This window comes from Macrotis lagotis, chromosome 1 (genome assembly GCF_037893015.1).
Source record: "Macrotis lagotis isolate mMagLag1 chromosome 1, bilby.v1.9.chrom.fasta, whole genome shotgun sequence".
Taxonomy (NCBI): domain Eukaryota; kingdom Metazoa; phylum Chordata; class Mammalia; order Peramelemorphia; family Peramelidae; genus Macrotis; species Macrotis lagotis.
Window position 1 is genome coordinate 377176528 of NC_133658.1, and position 23226 is coordinate 377199753.

General features: G+C 35.0%; 1 protein-coding gene across 3 annotated transcripts; it reads left to right on the plus strand.

The window, feature by feature from the left end:
• The first annotated feature begins 1058 nt into the window (after positions 1-1058).
• PANK3 (pantothenate kinase 3) lies at positions 1059-22834 on the plus strand. Of its 3 annotated transcripts, none has more exons than XM_074212457.1 (7): positions 1059-1161; positions 7741-8093; positions 11017-11270; positions 13269-13445; positions 14007-14130; positions 15842-15967; positions 16431-22834. In XM_074212457.1, exons 1-7 carry the CDS (start codon positions 1134-1136, stop codon positions 16479-16481), a joined length of 1113 nt encoding a protein of 370 aa, XP_074068558.1. In that variant the 5' UTR covers positions 1059-1133; the 3' UTR covers positions 16482-22834. The 3 variants fall into 3 exon arrangements, with proteins under 3 accessions (XP_074068558.1, XP_074068557.1, XP_074068559.1); XM_074212456.1 differs by lacking the exon at positions 1059-1161 and adding an exon at positions 1344-3521; XM_074212458.1 differs by lacking the exons at positions 1059-1161; positions 11017-11270 and having other exon boundaries at positions 7879-8093.
• Positions 22835-23226: the final 392 nt, after the last annotated feature.

Sequence of the window (23226 nt, forward strand, 5' to 3'; positions counted from 1 at the left end):
CTCAGACACTTAATGATTACCTAGCTGTGTGGCCTTGGGCAAGCCACTTAACCTCATTTGCCTTGCCAAAAAAAGCCTAAAAAAAAAAAAAGGAAGAAAGCAGAAAAAGGAGACCCCAAAACTTGGGGAAAGGAAGGAGAGTGAGGATCGTCTTAGGGTTTATTAAACGGAGAAGGCAGTACCCGGCACAGGCCATTGCTCCCGAACCAGCCTGGCACATGGAAGGCATCGCGACAGCCGGTAGCGGGGATCAGAGGCCCCGACACCCGGGTTCCAAGCTTTCGCCAAGTTGCTTAACTTCCCTGGCCCAGAAGTTTGGCTTCCCTCCACATCGGCCTCCCACCTGTCACTTTCTACGAGGCCATTTGCGGCTTCGGGCCAGCGCTAACAAGCCAAAAAAAAAAAAAAGGAGGAGCCCTCTTCTTACGGAGGTGGGAGTGGGCAAGGCGCGGGGCCAGACTGCTCGGCACCGGCCCTTCTGCCCTCCCCCACAGACGCTCCCACCCTGCACACGCGGGCCCCGCCCCTTCTTGGCGCTCATTGGCCTGCAGCCGGCTGGCGTGACTCACGCCCCGCCCCCGCCCCTCCCGGAAGACGCCGAGGGGTGGGAGGGGGTAGGAAGGACCCGGGCCGCGAAGCATCTCGGGCTCTGTAGTCCGAATGCGCCGCCGCAGTTTTGGAGCGGCGCCTCGCTGCACACGGAACTACGAGTCCCGGCAGCCCCTCTTCGCGCGCGCAGAGTGGGGGCGTCACGTGGGCCTTCCGTCTGGGCGGGCTCGCTGCTCAGCGCGGCGGCGGCGGCGGAGCGCGGCGGCTCCCGGGAGAGGGGCCTTTTGTCTGGAGCGGCGGCGGTGGGGCCGCAGCGGCGAGCGCCGGCGTGTCGCCCCCAGCGCGCCCTCCGATCCCCGCGCGGCGGCGGCGCCCCGGGAGCTGGCCCGGAGGCGCGCCCTCCCCGCCCCCCGCCCCCTCGGCCGGGCATCGCCTCAGGCGGCCGGCAGCCCCGCCCCGCGGCGAGCCCGCCCCCCGCCGAGCCGCGGGGAGGACCCGGCCCGCGCTTCCGCGCCGCCGCCGCTCGGGACCAGGGCGCCCGGGCCGAGCCGCCGCCGCCCACCGCGCCCCCGCGGCCAGGCAGCATGAAGATCAAGGATGCCAAAAAGCCCTGTGAGTTGGGGTCCGGGCCGCGGGCGGGGGCTGGGGAGGCCGGAGCGGGGCCGGGCCCGGGGCGAGTTGGCGCGTGCAGCCCCCGCCCCGCGCGGCCGGTGCGGAAGCTTCCCGGAGTCAGGCGGAGCGCCTGGACGGGGCGCGGGCCGTGCGGCCGCCTCGCCTTCCGCGGCGTCCGTGCCCCTGGCACTATCCTCTCTACCCCCCGTTTTAAGGCAGTTGCTAGTTGCTTGCCCTTCGGCTGTTAAAACTCGAACCCAAGGCTTCAGACTCCCTTGACACATTGCCAGAGACGACAGCCGGCAGCATAAGTTGCAAAAATAGCGAGAGTATCTGTTTTTCGAAGTTATCTCTCTCTGTGGCATTCGTGAAAATGTGCGTCTTGAGCCTGATCCGGTTAACTACTATTTTTAATGATTCCAAAAACATTTTTCCTTTCATTAACTTGTTTATTTCCCCAAATCAGTCTGATTTACCAGCACAGAGTGACATGATTTTTAATGCTTGCAGATAACTTGTACAACTTGTACAACTCTCACTATTTAACTGCCTCGTAAAGAAAGAAAACAAATGTGATTCGCTTTGCTGTTCTTGCCTATTGGTGGTGTGTAGTCTGTGGTGTAATTTTGTTTGTCGTTAAACTGTTGTGATCACCTTATTTTAACAGCTTTCCCGCTTATTTTACAAATCTGGGTTCCAGGTATCATTAAAGTTATTGGGGTGGGTTGGCAGGAGTGGGGTAGTTAATTTAAATGTTAATGAACATTGAAAAAGATTGAGTAGATTTGTTAAAATATAAAAGACTGATGAACTTAATAGTAATGTGATCCACATAACAAGCAGCAGACTAAAATATGGGGCAAGTTGGAAACTTGAACAGTAATAGAGGAAGAAACTCGGTAGGGTGAGATTTTCAACACTTAATACCTGTGTGACCATGTGATAGGTCTCTTTCAGTAAATGGAAATATATTTTAAAATTATGTCAAACTATTGTCTGACGATGAAACGAATTTTAATATGTGTATGCAGGTACATGCTACAACTACATAATTTTTAGATTTTAGTTTATTACAATAATGTTAGTAATTCAAGTTAGTAAAGCATACTATGAAGAGATAGGCTTTTATATCTAATTCCTGTTTTCCTAAGGGATTATATGAATGGTTAAAAAATGAACTGGGTTTTTGTTTTTTGAAGAACTTAAGATTGTAATTGTAAGAGAACCTGCCTCAGGGTCAAAAAGACCTGAGTTTATTTTCCTTCTGACACTGGTTGGATGACCCTGGAAAGTAATATAACCTCTCAGTGCCCCAGGCGCAACTGTTAGGAAGTTTCTTCACAAGAAGTTTCCTATGGCAATGAAATCATGGGTCCAGGCCAAAATAGTTTTTTGGTTTTTTTTCACCCACTGATTAATTTTCTCTGCTCTTGTCAATATTTTTTAAAAATTGCCATTTAAACGATTTCAACTGACACACATGCTCCTACTCTTGCTTGTAATATGTTACATAGATGTGAGTATAATAACTCATCAAGAGAGAACTTTGACATTTATAATAACAATTTTCCAAACAGTGACCCTTTGAGGTAGATAGTACAAGTATTGTTACCAGATATCCTAATTCCATGTGTTTCTACTGCTCTGTTACCTACCTTTGGCACATATATATATATATATTGAACCTTCAGCTAGTTTAATTTTAATTCTGAGAAATAAAGTGAGTATATGTTGTATTTACATATGTGTTGTCATGAAACTAGCTTGACTTTCTAAGGAACTGAAAAAATTTATCACAGAATGAAACTCAGAAGAGATATCAGAGAGATCATCTTGTTGTGACTGAATCCCTTCTAAAAACATTTATCTAGCTTCTACTTGAATACCTTCAGGGTTGTATTTTTGGAAAGGAAGAAAGGTTCATAAGGAAGATATCCTAAAGTTTTCTAATTAAGCACGTTGTATATGGAACTTGATGCAGATTCACCTTGCCATTTAATTCTTTTTTTAAAAAGTCACCATAATTTTGTCACTTAGTTTTTTCTTTCCACCTAAAGAGTAAATTTCCAAATCTGTTCAGTGCCAGTGATGTTTAAATAACTCTTTGGTGCTGCTTTCTTTTTTTTTCTTTTGCAACATTTAACAATATGTAAAACTTTTATAACATGCCATGTTAGAAATTAACAGCCTTGTCTTTATGATTCAGTGTCTTCTGTTAATCATTAAAGAGATGGTTGAACATCCAGGTTTTTCCTTTTACCTACATAGAACAAATCTCTACCTTAAAGATCCTTTGATTATTAGGAAGTGGGAGGAGGGGTTGCTACTAATAGGGCTGATGGCCACTGGAGTAGAACCAGGTGAGCAACACAAAACAGGAGTTTGTCAACAAGAGAAATTGCAGAGAAGATGAAAACACTATAAAACAAGGGGGAGGGTATGATTGCTTTCCACAAAGTGCTTGTACTTAGTACTTTTTGTTGTTTGCCCTATTAGATTGTTGCATTTTGAATATTTCATTTTCAGAAACTGTTTATAGGTTATAATATAGTGGTCACCTTATTAATCTGTTTGACTTTTTTCATTTCTGGATGCTTTTAATATTTTCTATAAGTTTTGGGGGTGGGAATAATTCTACTTTAATTCTTAGGATATTTTATTCCATGTTGCAAGTATTTGCAATTTGTTCCTTACACTCAAGGTAAGTAGACTGACTACAGATATGTTGGTATTTGAATTTGTAACTTGTAGTCTGTAACCAAGACTCTTACTCAGAAGTAGGTCTGATACTAGTATTTGTGTCTTCTTACTCCCTGTCCTGCTGTTTCCCCCATGCTTCCTTAAGTAGTAGCATTGTCCATTAGAAAATGGGTTGTTTTTGTTTGAATTCCAGTAATCTGTTGTGTTGATATTAAGGATTTCTAAGTGAAAGGTAGATAGCACTAACTTTTTTTTCTGGGAGTAAGATGTATCATAATTTCTGTCAGAAAGGAGCAAACTTAATTCCGTTTTGAAATTTCATAGCAATGTATTTTCCCTGGTTTTTCATATTAAAATTAGTCACCAAAATTTTTTTAAGTAGAATAGTAAAGATTTTATATTTAAAATGTTAGTTCTTGATTAAGAAATAATGCCAACCACACAGAGACTGCTGTAATAGGAACCTTAGATTATCAAAGGATTCGAGCACAGAGCTTGTTTTTCCTCCTTAAGAATCCTCTGACTTTGGCAAATAAACCTCATTTCTCAGGGCCTCAGTATCTTCATCTGTAAACTTAGGGATTGATTTAATGATCTGTACACACCCTTTCAACTCCATAATCATGCATGACCTAAGACATTCATATTATGTACTATGGCTTCTCAGAATTGTTCTTGCACATTGGTTCAAAGGTAGGCTTTACATTTTAGAATGATAGTGTTTTCTTTTCCAGGTATAAGCTCCATATATGACAATCCAACAGATCTTCCAAATTTAGTTTGCTGTTTGATTTGAATTGTGTTCTAAATTGAATAAAAATAAGTAGCTGAATTAAGTGTACTTTTTTATAATGCTCTCTTTTTAGAATAAGTTTAATTTATGGGTACTGTTCTTTTTTTAGATAGAATAAATTTCAGTGATTTTTGTTTGTTGTCATGTTCTTAAATCCAATAGCAGAGGGACACTTCAGTTTTGATGTTTTCTGGATATAAATACAATTTCCCCTCCATTTATGCCTAGGGCTTTCCTAGCACATCAGCCTTCCCCTGAAAAAAAAAATGTCATGGAATGTTATTATGGATATGACAATATGAAATCATGAACAAGATTTTTTTTTCCCTACAGAATTCAGTATACTAATCATTTCTACAGCCAAGATCATCCGTATGTACTTTGGAATTAAATGGTATTATGACCTAGGGGTCAAAAACTGGATTTTCCTACATGGTTTCAAAAACAGTAAATGTGTTTCTTCATTTGCAAACTAGAAATAATCCCTATGCAATAAGATTCTTTTGAGTGTTAACCAGTGCTTATATGTAGCTTTGAGAATAACAAAGCTATATATATGGTGTTAATTGGGGTTTTCACTTTGTAGGTGGTGCTGGTATTTATAGATCTTGACCAAAGGTTTCAGGCAAGAAAAAAGGCTTGAGCTCTGAACCTATCATAGAGCTTTTTTAGGTTGCCTGCATACTTATAACTTGGATATATATTTTTTGTTTGAATACAAAGATTCAGAGTTTAAGAAATTTCAAATCAACATTTTTCGATTCATATAATTATTTTCAGAAAGATAATATTTTGTCAGATTAATAAATCCAATTCAACCTATCATTTCACTTAACATTGATTCTAGAGGGGGTTTTTTCTCACAACCCTTCTAGAATTTGAAGTCATGTAAATACCTGTCATGGTTATGCAATGCCCGAATAGCTTCTTTGTTTAATATTCAGGAAAATGCCCTAATTTCATAATTATTTGGAAAATTGGAAAACTTCTTACAGACCCTTTTTTGCTTTGTTGGATAAATAGAATTGCCTCCCATACCCCTCCCCCCCATTGCTATCCTACTAAAGTGTATTCATCCAGGAAACCATATTTAAGTGTTGAGTTTCCCTTGTCATTGTTAGTTTTACTGAATGGTACTTCTGAGTTACCTATTTTTTTTTTAATGAAGGGGGGAAACCCAAAGAGTTAATATTTTGAAACAGTAATTTGGGATTTTTGATGCAAATTGGTGCTTAAAATTTACAATATAAAAGATTTGTTTTGGTTGGAAAATAAAAGGTTTGTTTTTAAATCTTTACTTGATTTTATCTTTATTTAAAACTGCTACTGATTTAGCTTCTAATAAATGAACTTTCACGTGTAATTTGCTACCTGCCACTTACTTGAGTTTTGAGCCATATATAATCAGCTAAATAAAATTGAGGTTATCTATTCATTATTTTAATGGCTAGAACTGTGTGCCATGAGCCCAGAAGGCCCTGAGTCCAAAGGTGGCCTTTGACACTTAGGAGTTACTTGATCCTGGGCAAGTCACTTAACTTTTGTCAGCCTTACTTTCCTCAAGTATAAAATGGGAATAATATAGCTCCTGTCTCTCAGAGTTGTTATAAGAATCAAAGGAGATATTTTTAAAAGGCTAGCACAGTGCAGGCACATAGCTGATGTTAGTTGAGATGTTTATTCTTTGCCCTTTATTCCCTTCCCCTCTTTATACTAATCTGGGATAGCAGTAAAATTTGTTACCATATGATAAAAATTTCTTTATAATTGAATAGGGATTGGGGCGGCTAGGTGGCACAGTGGATAAAGCACCGGCCTTAGAGTCAGGAGTACCTGGGTTCAAATCTGATCTCAGACAATAATTAATTACCTAGCCGTGTGGCCTTGGGCAAGCCGCTTAACCTCCTTTGCCTTGCAAAAACCTAAAAAAAAATAATAATTGAATAGGGACAACACATGTAGTCTATTTTCATTTGTGAATAGAACCATGCATGTGAGTTTTATGATGTTCTTAGTTCACTTTTGTTGCCCCTCTTTGAAGTAATTTATTAATTTTAGTCAGTGTGTAAGTTCTAAAATGGAGTTTAGAATTCTCTCCACCACCACCATTGAATCATACATACTCTTTTCTCCCACCTTAAAATGAATGAAAATGTACATTTCAAGTAAGGATAATATCAAGGAAAGAAAAAATAAGACTCATACAATAAGAATTAAGGAGAATTCTCTTTTATAAATTTTTCATGGAAATTGATAGGTATTTTAATCAGACTTTTTAAAAAGGGTACCCATTAAAGGGTACTGAAGAATTTGTAGAAAATCTAATTCTGTTGTGTTTGCCAACTATAAGTATCAATTTTATAATTCATAGCTAGGTGTATACATAATACTAATTTTCAGAAACCTTGGGAACAAAGATACAACAACATCTCAAGTCCATAATACATAAACGACAATTCATATTGGGTAATTGAATTTTATAGTTGGAAGGACTCTTAAAGATAATCCATATCAGTTTCCTTGTTTAACGTCGCAGAAGGCAAGTCTTTCTTGACTTCCAGCCCAGTGTTTAAGTGGACTTGAACTAACAGACTGATCTAATGTCCTTAGCTAATACAATATGATACCACACATTGATAATAGATCAAATTTCATTATGGTGAAATGTAACATAAAACATAATTTATTCAGCAGCATCATTTAGGTTGGGGAAATAACACTAAAGTACACTAAGGCAGGATTCACCTCTTCCACAACCTGTTAGCTTCTTTGGGCCTCTTACTCATCTGCAATATGAGTAAATTGGATTTTACTTTGCCAGGGGAAAATAGTATTTCAACATATTGATGAGTGTGGTGACTTATAATTCCTTAGACATTGACCAGGGAGGCTAACCCTGGTGAATTAAGTCAAGACCCAGGAGTACTGAGTTTCAGTGAAATCAGGGCTGTGAGTGGCTGCTATACTTCAGTCCTGGACAAGATAAGGAGACCAGATCTCCAAAAAGATAGATACTGTGATTGGCTAGCAAGATTCTTGGTTTTTGAAAGACTATTGTTGATCTCTGTCATTTCTTATATTCACAGCTTTCCCATGGTTTGGCATGGACATAGGAGGTACACTTGTGAAACTTGCATATTTTGAACCCATTGATATCACAGCAGAGGAGGAGCAAGAAGAAGTTGAAAGTTTAAAAAGTATCCGGAAATATCTGACTTCTAATGTAGCCTATGGGTTAACTGGAGTTAGGGATGTTCATCTTGAACTGAAAGATTTGACACTTTTTGGGAGAAGAGGGAACTTGCACTTTATCAGATTTCCAACCCATGACCTGCCTACTTTTATCCAAATGGGGAGAGATAAAAACTTCTCAACATTACACACGGTGCTATGTGCTACTGGAGGTGGTGCTTACAAGTTTGAAAAAGATTTTCGCACGGTAGGTAACTGTTAAAAATTATTACAAGTCTAACTATTTCCTTTAATATCAAGCTGCCACTCTATTATTAAGCTAGTATGTACTGGAAAAATGGATTTTAAAAAGTAGAACATCTGTATAGTTATTGTACAGATTTGGATAGCCTTGTTCATGATTCAAATTACTTTTCTAAGCACAAGATTCTTGACTCATTTGAAATTTGATACCCCTTATTTATAAAGGTTGCTTCTCATATGTTTTTAGAAGCCTATTTAGGGTGGGGAAATCTACTTAATAGACTATCAGACTATATAAAAATTGTCCTTGAATCATCTCCTCTATAATCTATTCCCAGTTCATATATGCAGATAACTTGGCAAGTAGGAGGCCATCACCTTGTCAAGCTTCTATTGGGCCAGAGTCTCCTGACCTCAAAGCTTGCATGAATTTCTTTGCCATTCGAAAGGTTCCAGTTCAAATTTCTTTACTCTATGGTTGGATGCTGTTATTGATTATGTGGCTAGATTGTGCCCTCTATTCCTACCTGAGGTTCTTCAAATGTTACAGTTGATGGGAGGTTGAATTAAGTGACCTCTGAAGGGTTGTGTTTTTTTTAATTCTCTGATTCTATAAAAAAAACTAAGAAATTGTTTATACATTATTTATATTTTGTGTATTTGTCATTTATAGATTATATTTATACATTACATTTATATGTAAAATATGTTTTATTTACATGTTATCTCACACACACATATATATTAATCAGCAAGCATTGACTCCTGTGTTCTTGGGAGATTAAAAACAAAAAGAAATTAAATAGTTCCTATTCCTAAGAAGGTTTACAATTCTGTTGGGGGAGACAACATGTACATATTTTAGTATATGCAGAATAAATATGAATTGTGAATGGGAAAGTCTTTTTAAAACCAAAATCATTTATTATCTTGTGTCTTCCCCTCTTCACAATTTGCCTCCTACTATCAAGGACACCACTATCTGCTTAGTCCACTAGACTTTAGTATCATTCTCATCTCATCACTTGCACTCATCCTATAGGTTCAATCACATCATCATTTTGACCTTCATACTTACATAAAAATACACATACCCACACACCATTCTTTATATTTACACATCCTCTCTCCTTATATAGGCCCTTTTCACCTTATGCCTAGGCTCTTTGCAGTGTCATTCTAGTTGGTTCTTCTAACTCTAAATCTCTCCCCAGTTCATCCTCCACTCAGTATCAAATTGATTTTTATAAGAAGACAGATAATGACTTGTTAAAATTTCACCTCCCCTACTCAATTAACTCTTAGTAGTTCCTTGCTACCCCAAGATCAATATAAAATCTTAATGTTTAGCACTTAAAGCCAACTATAACCTAGCCTCTTATTCACTTTTTTGGTCATCTTATGAGTGACTCTCCTCTATTCACTCTATAAACCATCTATGCTGGCCTACTTGCTTCAAGTTCCTGGTTTTCCTGGTTTCCTTTATCATTTAACTTGAATCCCATCTTCTATGAAAGCCCTTTCCTATCTGCCCCAGCAGCTTTTCTTCTTGAGATTATCCATTGCATTATACACATCTTATATGAATATAACTATTTATATATTGACTTCTTCCATTTAGAAAATGATCCCCTTGAAACAGTAGGGACTGTTTTTGCCTTTCTATCCCATTCTTAACACAGTGCCCAGCACATTGTAAGTGTCTAAACAAATTTTGGTTAACTTAAAACTACTGTCTTTAAAATTTAAAAGATAATGTTAGCATGCCAGAATTATTCAATTTATAATTTTGAGTCAGTCTAGAGCTCTAAAGTGCCATTTGACAGATGATGGTGGTTTTTACAGTTTATTTTACTTTGAATTGAGTTTGGATAACTTATGTAGGTTAGTTCTTTAAAACTGTTGCTCACTGAAATCCACTGATGCTTCTTAGATTGCAAAACACTCTAAAAACATTACAGAACTGACTTTTTTAGGTGATGGAATCCTTCACCATTGACATTTTCTTCAGATTAAAAATGTTAGAGAAGGAACATGCTATTTTTATTACATTACTACGAAACAGTTTTCTATCTGGTGTCAAGGCCATAGAGTGATGCGTCTGCTACTTGCTCTAACTGGTATTTCATTTTAAATATTTTATTTGCTCCTAAAATGAGGGAGTGGGGCGGGGGGCGGGGTGCAGGAATCCACATATTCTAGGAATTTAATACCTCAGGTGTTCAAGCAGACAGTGAGTGAACTCCAGAAATAACTTTGTGAATGTCACATCTTTCCCAAATTACTATGTATCTTGAGATGTGGAAGTTACGATTAGGCATGTTGAATAAAAAAAAATCCTCAGATAACAATACTTTTCATATATGCTATATTTATATCGTAAAACATTTCTGATATAGTAGAGCCTACCAGATGAGCAACAGATACAGTACCAGATGTAGAAATTGGAAAGTAGACATTGGAAGTGAAGATCGGGAAGAGAACTGGGATGGAACATAAGGTTTTTAAATGGACTGACTACCTTGGAAATTTTGAAATAATGTTTAATAAGAGTTGATGAAGTTTATGGTAAACAATCATAATAACTTGAGCACTAAAAGAACCTCAGAAGTCATCTGGTCCAAATTTCTCCTTTTACAGATGATGAAACTGAGTCCCAGAAAGAGTAAATGACTTGCTCAAAATCACATGCAATTCAATTCTTAATTTAGATACGTCACTCTTTTGACCATATCTTTTAAATTCTTCAGAGTGATTATAAATGGCATATTTGTTCCAAGTGTTGAAAACAGCTAGCATTCCTCTTGCTTTTGAACAGACAACTGGAATCATATAAAGTCTAACATAGTAGTATTGAGCTTACTTGAATGGTTGCTATATTTTGTTTTTTTAAATGGCTGGTGATGTTTTCTTTTTTTAAAAAACAGATCGGAAATCTCCAGCTGCACAAACTGGATGAACTTGACTGCCTTGTAAAGGGCTTGCTATATATAGATTCTGTCAGTTTTAATGGGCAGGCAGAATGCTATTATTTTGGCAATGCCTCAGAACCTGAAAGATGCCAAAAGATGCCTTTTAACTTAGATGACCCATATCCACTACTGGTCGTGAACATTGGTTCTGGAGTTAGTATTTTAGCTGTCCATTCCAAAGACAACTATAAACGAGTTACTGGAACAAGGTAATAACTGTTCAGTCTTGTGAATACACAAATAAATTATTAAATTAACATTATGCGAGGTATATATTCTAAAGGAACTGATTTCCTTTTCCCATTCACTGCTTATTTCTAGTCTATTGAAGAGTTATTCTGGAAAGAAGCAAAGGTTATAGCTGTATTGTCCTCCATAGATTTCCATCAGTGGAAATACAGATTTCTTTGTAAATAGATAATGTTGGCCCTGCTGCCAGGAAGGCAACTTGAATTTATATAACAATGAAAGCCACATTGGTATGTAACATGAAATAAAGTTGTTGTTTTTTTATGTAGGGTACTTTCATTCATGAATATACATACATGCATGCATGCATACATACATTTTAAGAATGAATGAGTTTTTCACTTGCCTCAATTTCTTAAATAGATGGATAGTTATAGTCTGTTCCATCAGTTTTAGTGTCATATTTAAAGAATGAAGTTTTTAATCCCATGTTTATACCCTAAGTTATTTACGATCTTCACAAAAAAAGTATTTGTTTGAAATAAATAGGTAGAACTCCCCAGAGTAATGACCTCTGGTTTAAAAACAAGAAATTCATTCCTTGCTGTTTAACCTCTCTAGCAATCAAAGCTTTTCCCTCATCATTATTTTTGAGAAGACAAGACATTTATCTATCTTTGGGGAAACTATAACACAGGGAAGTTGAAGTTAATAAAATAGAACAATGACTCAATTACAAATTATTCTGGAATAATTTAAAGTCTGGATTTTCCCCCTAGAAATCACTGTTTTCCATTAGAGGCTCTGATTAAAGAATTTTCCTTGTAGTCTATCGTCAGTGCTTCATTTTGTTATTTTCTAGAAAGCTTTACTGATATACTTCAAGGACTGGCAGCTTCTGACAGGCTTTGTACATGAGTAGGCTTTCCAGTTGGTGATGAATTCTTTGACTCTAGCAACTCATGAAACACAAAAGTTACACAATGACTTTCAGTCCTGTGTCCCTCTTCTCCCTCTTCATTGACAGTGATGAGAAATGTACCAGTGTCAGTTTTTTAGGCCATCTATAAACTTTGAATTGTCATTGGACCATAACCATGAAAAAAGTTTAGCAGAACTTGGGAAATTTTGTCAGCAAAGTCCTAAGCACTATGAACTTACTTTAATGTTGATAACAGAAAAGTTGTGGAATCAGCAGCCATTTGGTACAAAATTGATTAGGAAGCATATAGCTTTATTTAGAAATTGCAGCTATAGTAACATTTCCCCCAATATATGGAAGTTTTCCTTTATCCCCTTATTTACATGCATAGGTGGTGTTAGAGGAAATTTTTTGAGACTTGAGTCTCTTTCAGCTCTAAGTTTATGAAGTTACATATATTTTCCTGCAGGATGCAGTTGCTTCAATTCAAGAAGGTGGTCCCGGGTGTTCCCCCCCCCCCCCCCGCCCCCGTGACAGAACTTTGTATAATACTTTGAATTGTCTATGTCAGGTTGGATGGTTTGGGGACTTAAAAGTATTAAGCAAACCCCCCTTTCACAGATCATTCATTTGAGAACTAAAGAAAACTTGGGCTTCATATTCTTCCCAGAAGCTGTGATTTTCATTAAATATATCAAGAAAATAGGTCAACAAACATTTATTAAGCACTTGCTATATGTATCACTGGAAATACAAATACAGGCAGAAAGAAAAATAGCTCCTATCTTCAAAGAACTTAGATTCTAAGGAGACAAAGGGAAGCTGAAAGGAGGAGGAGAGTAAAGGAGGGGCAAAGGGGCTTGGTTGAGAAACTGGAGAGGGGAGGAGTATGAAGATTTGAGTAGCCCAGGCATCCTTTTTAAAATAGATGCTCTGGGAGGAACCAGTTAATCTGAGGGAGAGGCCATAAGGGTGAAACACATTTTTCTTAAGAGAATTTTTTTACTATCTTAGTTTTTGAGAAGAGATTGTGACCCTGGGGAAAGGCTATATGAGAACTCTTACAAAGTTGTTTTTTTTTTTAACTCTTGTTTAGCCTGGGAGGTGGCACATTTCTGGGCTTATGCAGCTTATTGACTGGCTGTGAAAGTTTTGAAGAAGCTCTAGAAATGGCTTCCAAAGGTGACAGCACCCACGCTGATAAATTGGTCCGTGATATTTATGGAGGAGATTATGAAAGATTTGGCTTGCCAGGGTGGGCAGTAGCATCTAGGTAAGTTAAATTCTTATATCATTCATGTGTTATTTAATATATGGAAATGAATTAAATGTACAGCAAAACAATTGTAAGAATAGAATTCTATGTAGATAAAGATGGTGCCCTACCTGAGTTTGAGGAGGCAACTAAAAATTTCCTAATATTGTACAACAACATTTTTGCAAAATGGATCAAAATATTTCCCTTCCCAATTTAGCAGTTTCTAGAGCAGAAAATTTTCCTAGTTATTAATTTTTTTTTGCATATAAGTTCTACAATGTAGTGTTGGGTTGCCTTCTATTCCTTCTAAAAATAAGTCATTTACTTTAATTTGCATAGTCACTCTTACAGATATAATTTTTACTTTGATTATTCTGTGTAAATAGTTTTGTGTGTGTGATTTGTTATAAATCAATCATAGGTAATTTTTTTTAATCTTGGAGGGAAAAGTGCTGTATCCATAACTGTGTGGGAAGTTCTTACATCTGAATTACAGGCTGCCTTATTTACAACCAATTTGACTTCTCTGCTTTCCTCTGCTATCCCCTTTTTTCATCTTTTTTTCTCTCCCTGCAGTTTTGGGAACATGATCTATAAGGAGAAGAGAGAATCTGTTAGTAAAGAAGATTTAGCCAGAGCTACTTTAGTTACTATCACCAATAACATTGGTTCAATAGCAAGGATGTGTGCTGATAATGAGGTAAGCCTGCTTTCATGTAAATGAAAAATTCTGAAAACTCTATGAATCTACAGTTTTAAAAATGTTTGAAGAATTTTTAAAAATTATTTTATTTTCATTTAATCCTAAGAATTAAAATATCATCTGTATCTTTTTTTTTTAAAAAATCACATAGCTTAATTGGTAGACACACAAGGTTTTAATTAGATAGGCCTTAATTTAAAGTAATATTTACATTTTCTTTTTTATCTAGGAAACATAATGTTGAACCTTTTCAGAAACCTTCAAATCTTACTAATTTAATTAGAGGCTAAGCTCTAATGAATGGTGTCCTTTTTCTAATTAGTTCATTTTCCTTTTGATAGTCTCAGATGATTTGAGACATTCTTTTATTGTTTGAATTAAAACTGACTGAGCATCTGGAAGATTTCTTATTGTCTTCGGCTTCTTTACAGTGCTGCCTTGTTGCATATGGATCAAGCAGCATTGTACAGGGCTATGAAGGCATTGAGATTTGCTCTTCAAATAAAAATTGAATGATTTAATTTTGTAATGGTGGGTAATAATTGATTTTACTGGCCTTTAGAATTTCAGATCCACAAATAAATATTACAGATGTACTTCATTTAGCACGCAAGGTATTTCTGGAAAGGATCGGGGTAAATTTATAATTTAGGTAATTTAAATTGTAGTTTAAGCTTACTAAAGGAATCTGACTTCCCTGTGCCTAGTTACTTAAGATATAAAGATCTTTTAATGAAGTCGATATTAATACAGTTAATATAAATTCTGGCTCTGGATTTTTCCCCAGTATCAGTGTATTAATGTAGAATAAGTACAAGCACCTTAAGTGCAGGAAATGCTTTTTATGTTTTTATGGCATCACATTCTAGCATAATTCTTTAATAAATGGTTCTTTATGGTTTCTCAAGCCTCAGTGATCAGCCTAGGTCTGCCTTTATATATTTAAATAATGAATAAATTGTCCAATTATTATTAAAGTATTTTTTTCTGCTATAATCACTTTTATTGAAGTCCCTGAAAAAAACTGAACGATTAATTAGAAGCTTATTGGTGCTGATAGTGTAAAGGAAGACAAGTTACTTTGTTAAAAACCTTGCTTACTTATTTTTTTGGTGTATTGATAAGTGATAGAAAGTCTCCTCCCCTAAGAAGTTAGTGCATCTAATTTACACACTGACAAACTTACTTTTTAATTTTTTTAATCAAGATTGCATTGTAGCTATTATCTCCCCCTCCGCCCTTTTCTTTTTCACTAATGTCAATAAGTATGTTGTATCCAAATTTATAGGTTGTTTTGCAAAGCAAATATTATAAAGCCATTTCTAATATGAGTGCAGTAGAAAAGAGAATTGATTTTTAAGTCAGAAACCTGATTTCAAGTCCTGTTTGCCATTTATTTATTTCCTTGTATGACCATGGGCAATTCATTTAAATATTAATATTCATTTATTTCTCAGCAACTATAAAATAAGAGATTTAATTATTTGATCTCTAAGGCCCACTTCAGCTCTAAATGTAAGTTGAAAACAATTTGATCTCAGAAGTACCATATCACCCAAGTACTTTGCAAATTTGTAAAAAGTGAATTTCACCTATTTAAAAGGGATTATTCAACTACGTATATTTTGAGTAAGAATCACAGAAATGTGATCTTGTCCAACAAATTTTATAATGCTTTTCTAAGGAGCTTCTTGCTTTTTTCTTTTAGAAAATTAATAGAGTTGTCTTTGTTGGAAACTTTCTACGTGTCAATACCCTGTCAATGAAACTTTTGGCATATGCATTGGATTATTGGTCTAAAGGCCAGTTGAAGGCATTGTTTCTAGAACATGAGGTATGTTGTCAACTTACCTTCCTTACTTGAGCCGATTGTAAATTTCCAACCCAAGAGCTTTTTTTCCCCTCTTATGAAAGTTGTAGAACATAATTTTAAAAAAACTTAGATACTTCTTTATTCATTAAAAAAATTCATCAGTGTGGTTTCTCCATGTACCCATGAAAATCCAGTTCCATTTGTGCCTTCTCAGCCTATATGATTCTTTTTCAGATCTTTATGTAAATCCCTCACAGGATTCACCTGGGAGACTCCATGACCGTCCTTTGATTACTCTGCTGCTGCAGATATTTCTTTTTTTTTTACTAAAAGTCAAATCATTTTTAACCAGAATTAGATAGATTGTTGAGAATTGTCCCATACTTTTCCTTGATAAATAATATATTCATTGTTTTGAAAAGCATTTATTTTTATAAACTTATTAACACTTGCACTGATATTTTTTAAAATGCTATTTCTACAGGGATACTTTGGAGCAGTTGGTGCTCTCCTGGGGCTACCAAATTTCAGCTAAAACATCAAAAGATGCTATGTCATTAATGCCATCCAAGTGGAACTGAAACTCAGAAGGATTATTCTTGCATTATTTAAACTGATGGGAACCAAAGGACAAGGGGGGGAAATAGCAATGTTGCTGTTCATTTTTAAATGTCAAAATGGTAAGCTGCTGAATGTTGCCATATTGAAGTGAGATCTTGGTAGCATGAAGCATTTCCAGTTGAAATGCTTTAGGGATTTTGGTCTTACTCTTCTCTGTGTATATAGCCAGTATTAAATCCTTTGGATGCAATACAACCTCTGATTGAGCTTCTCAGAAATATTTTCTTTTGTTTTTAAGTAGTCAGCATTACAGTACTGTATGCTCAAATAAAAATCTTGAAGTCCTCAGATAATTTAGTTTATTAAAATAATTCATTCTGAATGTATGTTATAAGGATCTCTTTTACCCATCTCTTGGTTATCTTTTACACCCTGTATTGAAAATTCATCATAATCAAAGTGTCATTGAGAGATTCCATTTTCATGTGATAGGAAATTTCAAGCATTGAGAAGCATTAGAACTTTTCTAATGCGTTTTCTTAAAGTTTATTTCTCTGGTTTTTGAGAAATCCCCAGTAGAATCAAAGTATTTTCAAATACCATAATGTAATTAAAATGCGTAGCTATTTTTGAAACTGCAGGTATATAGCAGCTTAAACTCTGGCAATTTATTTTATACAACCTCTCTAGTTTCATTTAGTTGGTGCAGTAGAGCACTATTCATGGAGTCAAAAATCATTATGCTTAATACATTTAAAGATATCTAAAATTTTATAATTCGATTGGTAATCTGTTTAATAAGAGCAGTAGGGGGGTGTGTGTGTGTGTGTGTGTGTGTGTGTGTGTGTGTGTGTGTGTGGTTTGAAATCAAAGTACATCTCTTAATTGGGTATATTCCCTCTGCTATATTCCTTTCAAACCAGAATTTAGAGACTTAAGATCTGAACCACCAAGGCAAGAAATAGCCCAGCTTAACCTTTCAGAGTGTTTTGTTAAACTTGAAGATAATTATTTGAAGCTTCATGGGATTCAGAGGCAGTATTGCAGAATCACAAAAGGATCAGTGTTTGTACATTCTGGCAATAAAGGCATTATAATTCCAATGTTTGTAAAACTTGTTGGCCTTGGAATTTACCCTCTATTTTGGAGTCATTGTTTTTGGTGAAGTTGTGGAGTTTTTCAGGTTTTTTACTTTCAAACTAACATCAAGAGTAGTTTAGTGCTATAGCACACAGATAGGAGATTTTTAGTATTTGGAAAACTCAAAATATTAACCACTTCCTGATACACCATAATGGTACTCATTACATGAAGAGAAGTATTATGTATTTATATAAAACCACAACAAAACTCAGTATGTACTCCGAAGAGAAGACTTTCTGTTATATTTTTCAGTTATGATGTGCTATATAAACATTGCTCCATCGTGTATCCTTTACCAGATCTTGTTCATAATAAGATTATCTTGTTGATGATCATTCTATAAAGACATGAATTTCTGAACCATGAAAATGTGAGGGAAGTTGGGAATTGTGTCAGTTAAAAGAAAGAATCTAGTTAATTTTAAACTGCACAAACTTTAGATCTAAGCTGTTTTAAAACCCAAAATGATAACCCACTTTATTATTCCTATTATAATTATTTCATATTTCAGTGATATTTTCATGATTTCTTTATTTTAAAGGCTTCCTATTTGGGCTTAATATCATTTAAAGTGTAGTCAGGTGCTACAGTTTTTAATATTAGTAGCTGTTGGGGGCAGGTGTCTAAATGAAAAAAAGTGACAAGTGTTGATTTTTTCTCTCAAACTAACAAATGAAAATTTTCATTTAAAAATAATGTGAATACTGTCCTAATATGTGTGTTGAAATTGTGATACATCCTGAATTTTGGTCTTTTATTAATGGTGAAATCACCTACAACCAAAGAAGGATATAGTGACCATAAAATCTGGTTACTGTCACTCTGCTTTTCCAATAATTATCCTGTTTCTCTAGGAGCATTCAGAAAATGCAATTGCTACAAAAGCTATTAAGATTATACTTCTTGATAATCTTTTAAATTCCCCCTAGCATTTTAAATGAGCTTAGTTGCTAAGCTCAGGCACTGGAATCCTCAAAACTGCATATTTGAGAAATAACCTAAAATGAACACACGGGTTCCTAAATCAAGACTTTCCAAAGAAAACCCACTTGAGAGGGAAAAATATATGCAAACCTATTTCTCAGTAAATGTCAAGAAATCGCTTTTTTTTTTTTTTGGTCTCTGCTACTTTTGTATGTTCAAATAAGCATCAATGTCCTTCTTAGTATGCATTTCCCTGTTCTTGATAGAATTATTGAAACTTTTTAAATGGAAAAATACTTGTCAGGGCACAATTTTTTCAACAATTTCTAAAAATTATATTTTCCTTCACTAGTTGAGTTGGTGATTTCAGTGCCTTAAATTCTTTCACCTTTATGGTATTGTCAGAAGCCAACTTTAGGCACCAAAGGCGTAATTTCCTGTTGAATCAATTATTGATTTATTTGTTGTCTCTACTACATTGTCCAAACAACTCTTGTCTTTTACTTAATAATTTAATTTTTACTCTTAAGAAAACAAATGGGAAATACTCTGAAACTGAAGGAACATAACTTCAGAATTACTCAGAAGGATGGTTGAAGGGAAGGGGTAGTAACCCTTTTCTTTCTGAATAAGGAGCAACATTTCTTTTCAACACTAATCAGTTTTCTTGTGGCAAAGTATTAATGGACCTGCTGATCCTACTGATTTAGAAAGGACTAAAGACTTACTTTCAGCTTAGGCAATAAAAACTTAACTGCCCTTAAAAGAACATCTTAAAATCCTTGAACCAGACATCAATTACTTGCCAAATAACAGAATCTTTAAAGATTTCATGAACTTTTTGCCTTCACTTATACAAGTTTGATAGCTTGTATTGGGAGTACCAATGGAGTGCTTATTCCATCTCTATAAACAATATAATGGACCAAGAAAATGACAAGATTTTCATTTCTTTATCCATTCATTGTTGGATTAAAGGAATGATCCCTTGAAATGTGTCCCCTTTTTTGAGTGTTTTCATTCTTGGCTCAAAAGATTGAGCTTGGAAGTAGTTTTGAAATGCCCATTATAACCACTGAGTTCCTTTTGGGAGTTTTTTGTTTGTTTTTTTAGCTTCAAAGAATTGACTACACACTTTTTTTTCTTTTGAGCACTTTATGCATTTTAGATATTGCACTTGTGAATGTATTATGGTAATAAAACCTTCCTCCACTAAAAGCCATGTATAAAGACTAGTGAACAGAAAACTGAGTGTTCATTTGGTTGAATTTTTGCTCTTTCTCACCATTTGGTTCATGAAGGAAAAGGATAAGAAGGATTTGCCTTTTTATTACTGAATATTTTTTTTGACCATTTTGTAAAATGGCCTGCCTAGCAAAGCTTCAGTGAAATATTCCTATTTACACAGTAAGTCTACTTAAAAATCTCTTTTCAATATTGAAGAAGTTGTCACCTTGGTTTAAGTAGCTTTATGTTTTAGATAAGCCCCATCATCAAAATGAACTTGGGGAATATGTACTAATTTATGTATACAGTTTATTTTTCATTTGAGGAAATGATTTGCTGTGACAGTAGTTTTATATTGAACCTAGTGTATATTCAGTAGAGACTTAAGTTACCGAGGGTTTTTCTTTTTGGTTATTTTAAAATATTTAGTCTAAATTGAGTGATTTTAACTTACAGAAAAATATTTTCCAACCTTGAAGTACTTACTTTGTAGTATCTTATTGTTTACATTCAGTGAAGCTATGTTGTGGTGTTTTGTAAATAGTACCATCACTATTCTAACTACTTCACTTCAATTGGCCTCAGTTTTTCCTCATATGAAAAAATGAGGGGGAAGTTAGACTAGATTGTCTCTAAAGTTTCTTCCAGCTCTTAATTCTATGTTTATTTATGAAACTGCATTATCAGGGTCCTGAAGAGGAAATGAGTTATATTTAAAATAAATAGTTGGTCCTTTTTTCCTCCACATTTTAAATAAAATTTACATATATGCAGTGAATTTGTGAAGCTCATTCCAAATTCATGTAATAGATATAATTATCTTGCCAATGTTAATAGGTACTAAGTTTTTGTTTTTTATCAAATGGATAATTTTACCATAACTAAAATTCTCAAATTTAATGTTTTTACTTAGTGGAGAAATCATAAAGTCAACAATCTTATTTAAGTTGTTTTGTATTTGGTTAATTTAGCAGCTGTTCTGTAGAAGTATGCCTGAAAATTTGTTTCTAGAAAATATTTACCAATTAATAGATTATTTTTTTAAAATTAGAACTATTAAGGCAAGGCTTCATTACAGAACCATTTTTTGACTATATTTGACAAGTAGAATTCAAAATGGCTGAAGCTTGTAAAAGGACAATTAACTTTAGATTTTTAATGTAAACTGAATTATATGCATTATTCTGAAATGCCATAATTTTATTATACACAAGGAAAATTTTCAGCTTAAACTCTTGAGTACCGATCATTATAAATACAAACATGATCCACCAGTGATTGCCAGAGATATTCTGATTTTTTGTTAGCAGCTTCCATCTTCATTGGAACAGAAGGCAGGTGTATCAAATACTTGATCCATAGGAAAGTTTACAAAGGACAAATGGATAATTTGCAAATGTATTGATATATATCATATCACATATTGTATATCTTTTATTTTAGAATTTCCATTTTTATGTTGTTTGAGAATAATATTTAAAAAGCAGATGGTCCCTTTCAGTTCATAGTAGAATTAAAGAAATGAGGCAGTGGGGGGGCAGCTAGGTGGAACAGTCCTGAAGTCAGCAGTACCTGAGTTCAAATGTGGCCTCAGATATTTAATAATTGCCTAGCTGTGTGACCTTGGGCTAGTCACTTAACCCCATTGTCTTAATAAAATAAAATTTAAAAAAGAAAAATAAATGCAGTGAGATTATCACTAATAACTTCAAAAATCACAGCAGTGCTGAATGATCTGTTGATGAGCAGAAGCTAAAAAAGAAATTATAGTTTATTCCTTTGGTAATCATAATTTTCTTTTTTATTTCTGTCTTCCATTCATCTGAACTTTAAAATTTATAGTTTTTAAATCAATGAAAAATATTTTTCAGTTTGCTTATAAACATAAAGAAGTTTGCAGATTTTAGTTTGTGCTGTATTCAGATAGATTGCAATTATTCAATATAAGCTATTATACTGATTTTTATATCTTCCGTATTTTTCCTTGCTTGTAGTCCTGGTGCATCTTTTGAAAGTGATTTTCACTGTCATCCTCAATAGTTTCAACCTAGGCTTCTACAGTACTTGTATTGTCTTATGAAAAATTAGAAATAAAAAAGATGCATATGCTGCAATTATATTTTTCACTTCAGAATTCCACTTGGAATGATATAAATATTAATCTGAAGTCTCATCTTAGGGAAATTATAGCCTTTTTTTTTTTTTTTTAGAGAGATTGTGTATTTCTAATTACTGTTTAGAAAGTGAAAAATCATTCCAAAGACCAGAAATGTATGTGCTATTCTCTCCCTTCTTCCTCCCAGTATTTTGGTGGAATTAATATTTTAGGAACGTGTATAATTTCATCATCTGTATATATATATATATATTATGTGCTTGGTGTGTAAATTAAGCTATAGATGAAAATGTTAAGACACCTGCTTTTTAAGCTCAAATAACTTGTTGCCCTTTTACTGACCAAATTATTCTAAAAATAGTTTTGGCATCACTTAGAGAGAATAGCTAGTTAGAAACATCAAAATTTTTATTTGGAGATTCACTTTATCCATTACACCATTTCAGTTTTAAATTGCCTTATTCTGTTGCATTGTACTTAATGTCTGAATTTTGTTTACTGTTCTGACACTGAATCTGTGATGTAAAAATATATGATGGACTATAAATTTTATCCCTAATAAACTTACTAAGTTATACAGCAATATAAACTATAAAACATTTCTTGTAAATTGCCTAATTTATTATTTTTCATCTTGTGTTTTTCATCAACATGTACATTTTCTTTAATTCTCATGATAACCTACTGTAAACATTCCTCTTCTATTCTGTATTTTCCTTAATGCTTGTTTGCATGAATGATGTCTGGGTTTCATTTATTTACTGGTATTATATTGCCATTAAACCAATCTCATTCCCACTACATACCTTTTTAAATAGTTGATTTTCCTAGTTTTGTTAATGTTTTGTATTGATGTTAGAAACCATGCTTTTTATCTTCTTTCCTAATAAAATTCTTTCCATATTTAATGTGTACTTTTTCCCATTATTGTTTTGTACATTTTTTTGTATTCTACAATAGATTTGTGTGTTTAAGTTCAAAATTGTGACTTTATTTGTATACATTATAGAGAAGTAACTCTTTACTTTGTCTTAATAACTTAAATAGTTTTTAAATGGTTTTCCCAAGAGAAGTTGAAAATAGTAATATTCAAAAACATATTCAGTGGGTGAAACTTAAGATTTAATTCTTTGGCTTTATTTGACCATATGATAGATTTTTCTCTTAATTTTTTTTTTTTTTTTTAGGTTTTTGCAAAGCAAATGGGATTAAGTGCCTTGCCCAAGGCCACACAGCTAGGTAATTATTAAGTGTCTGAGACCGGACTCTCTTTAAATTTAAGACCACATTTTACCAATCTCACGTACTA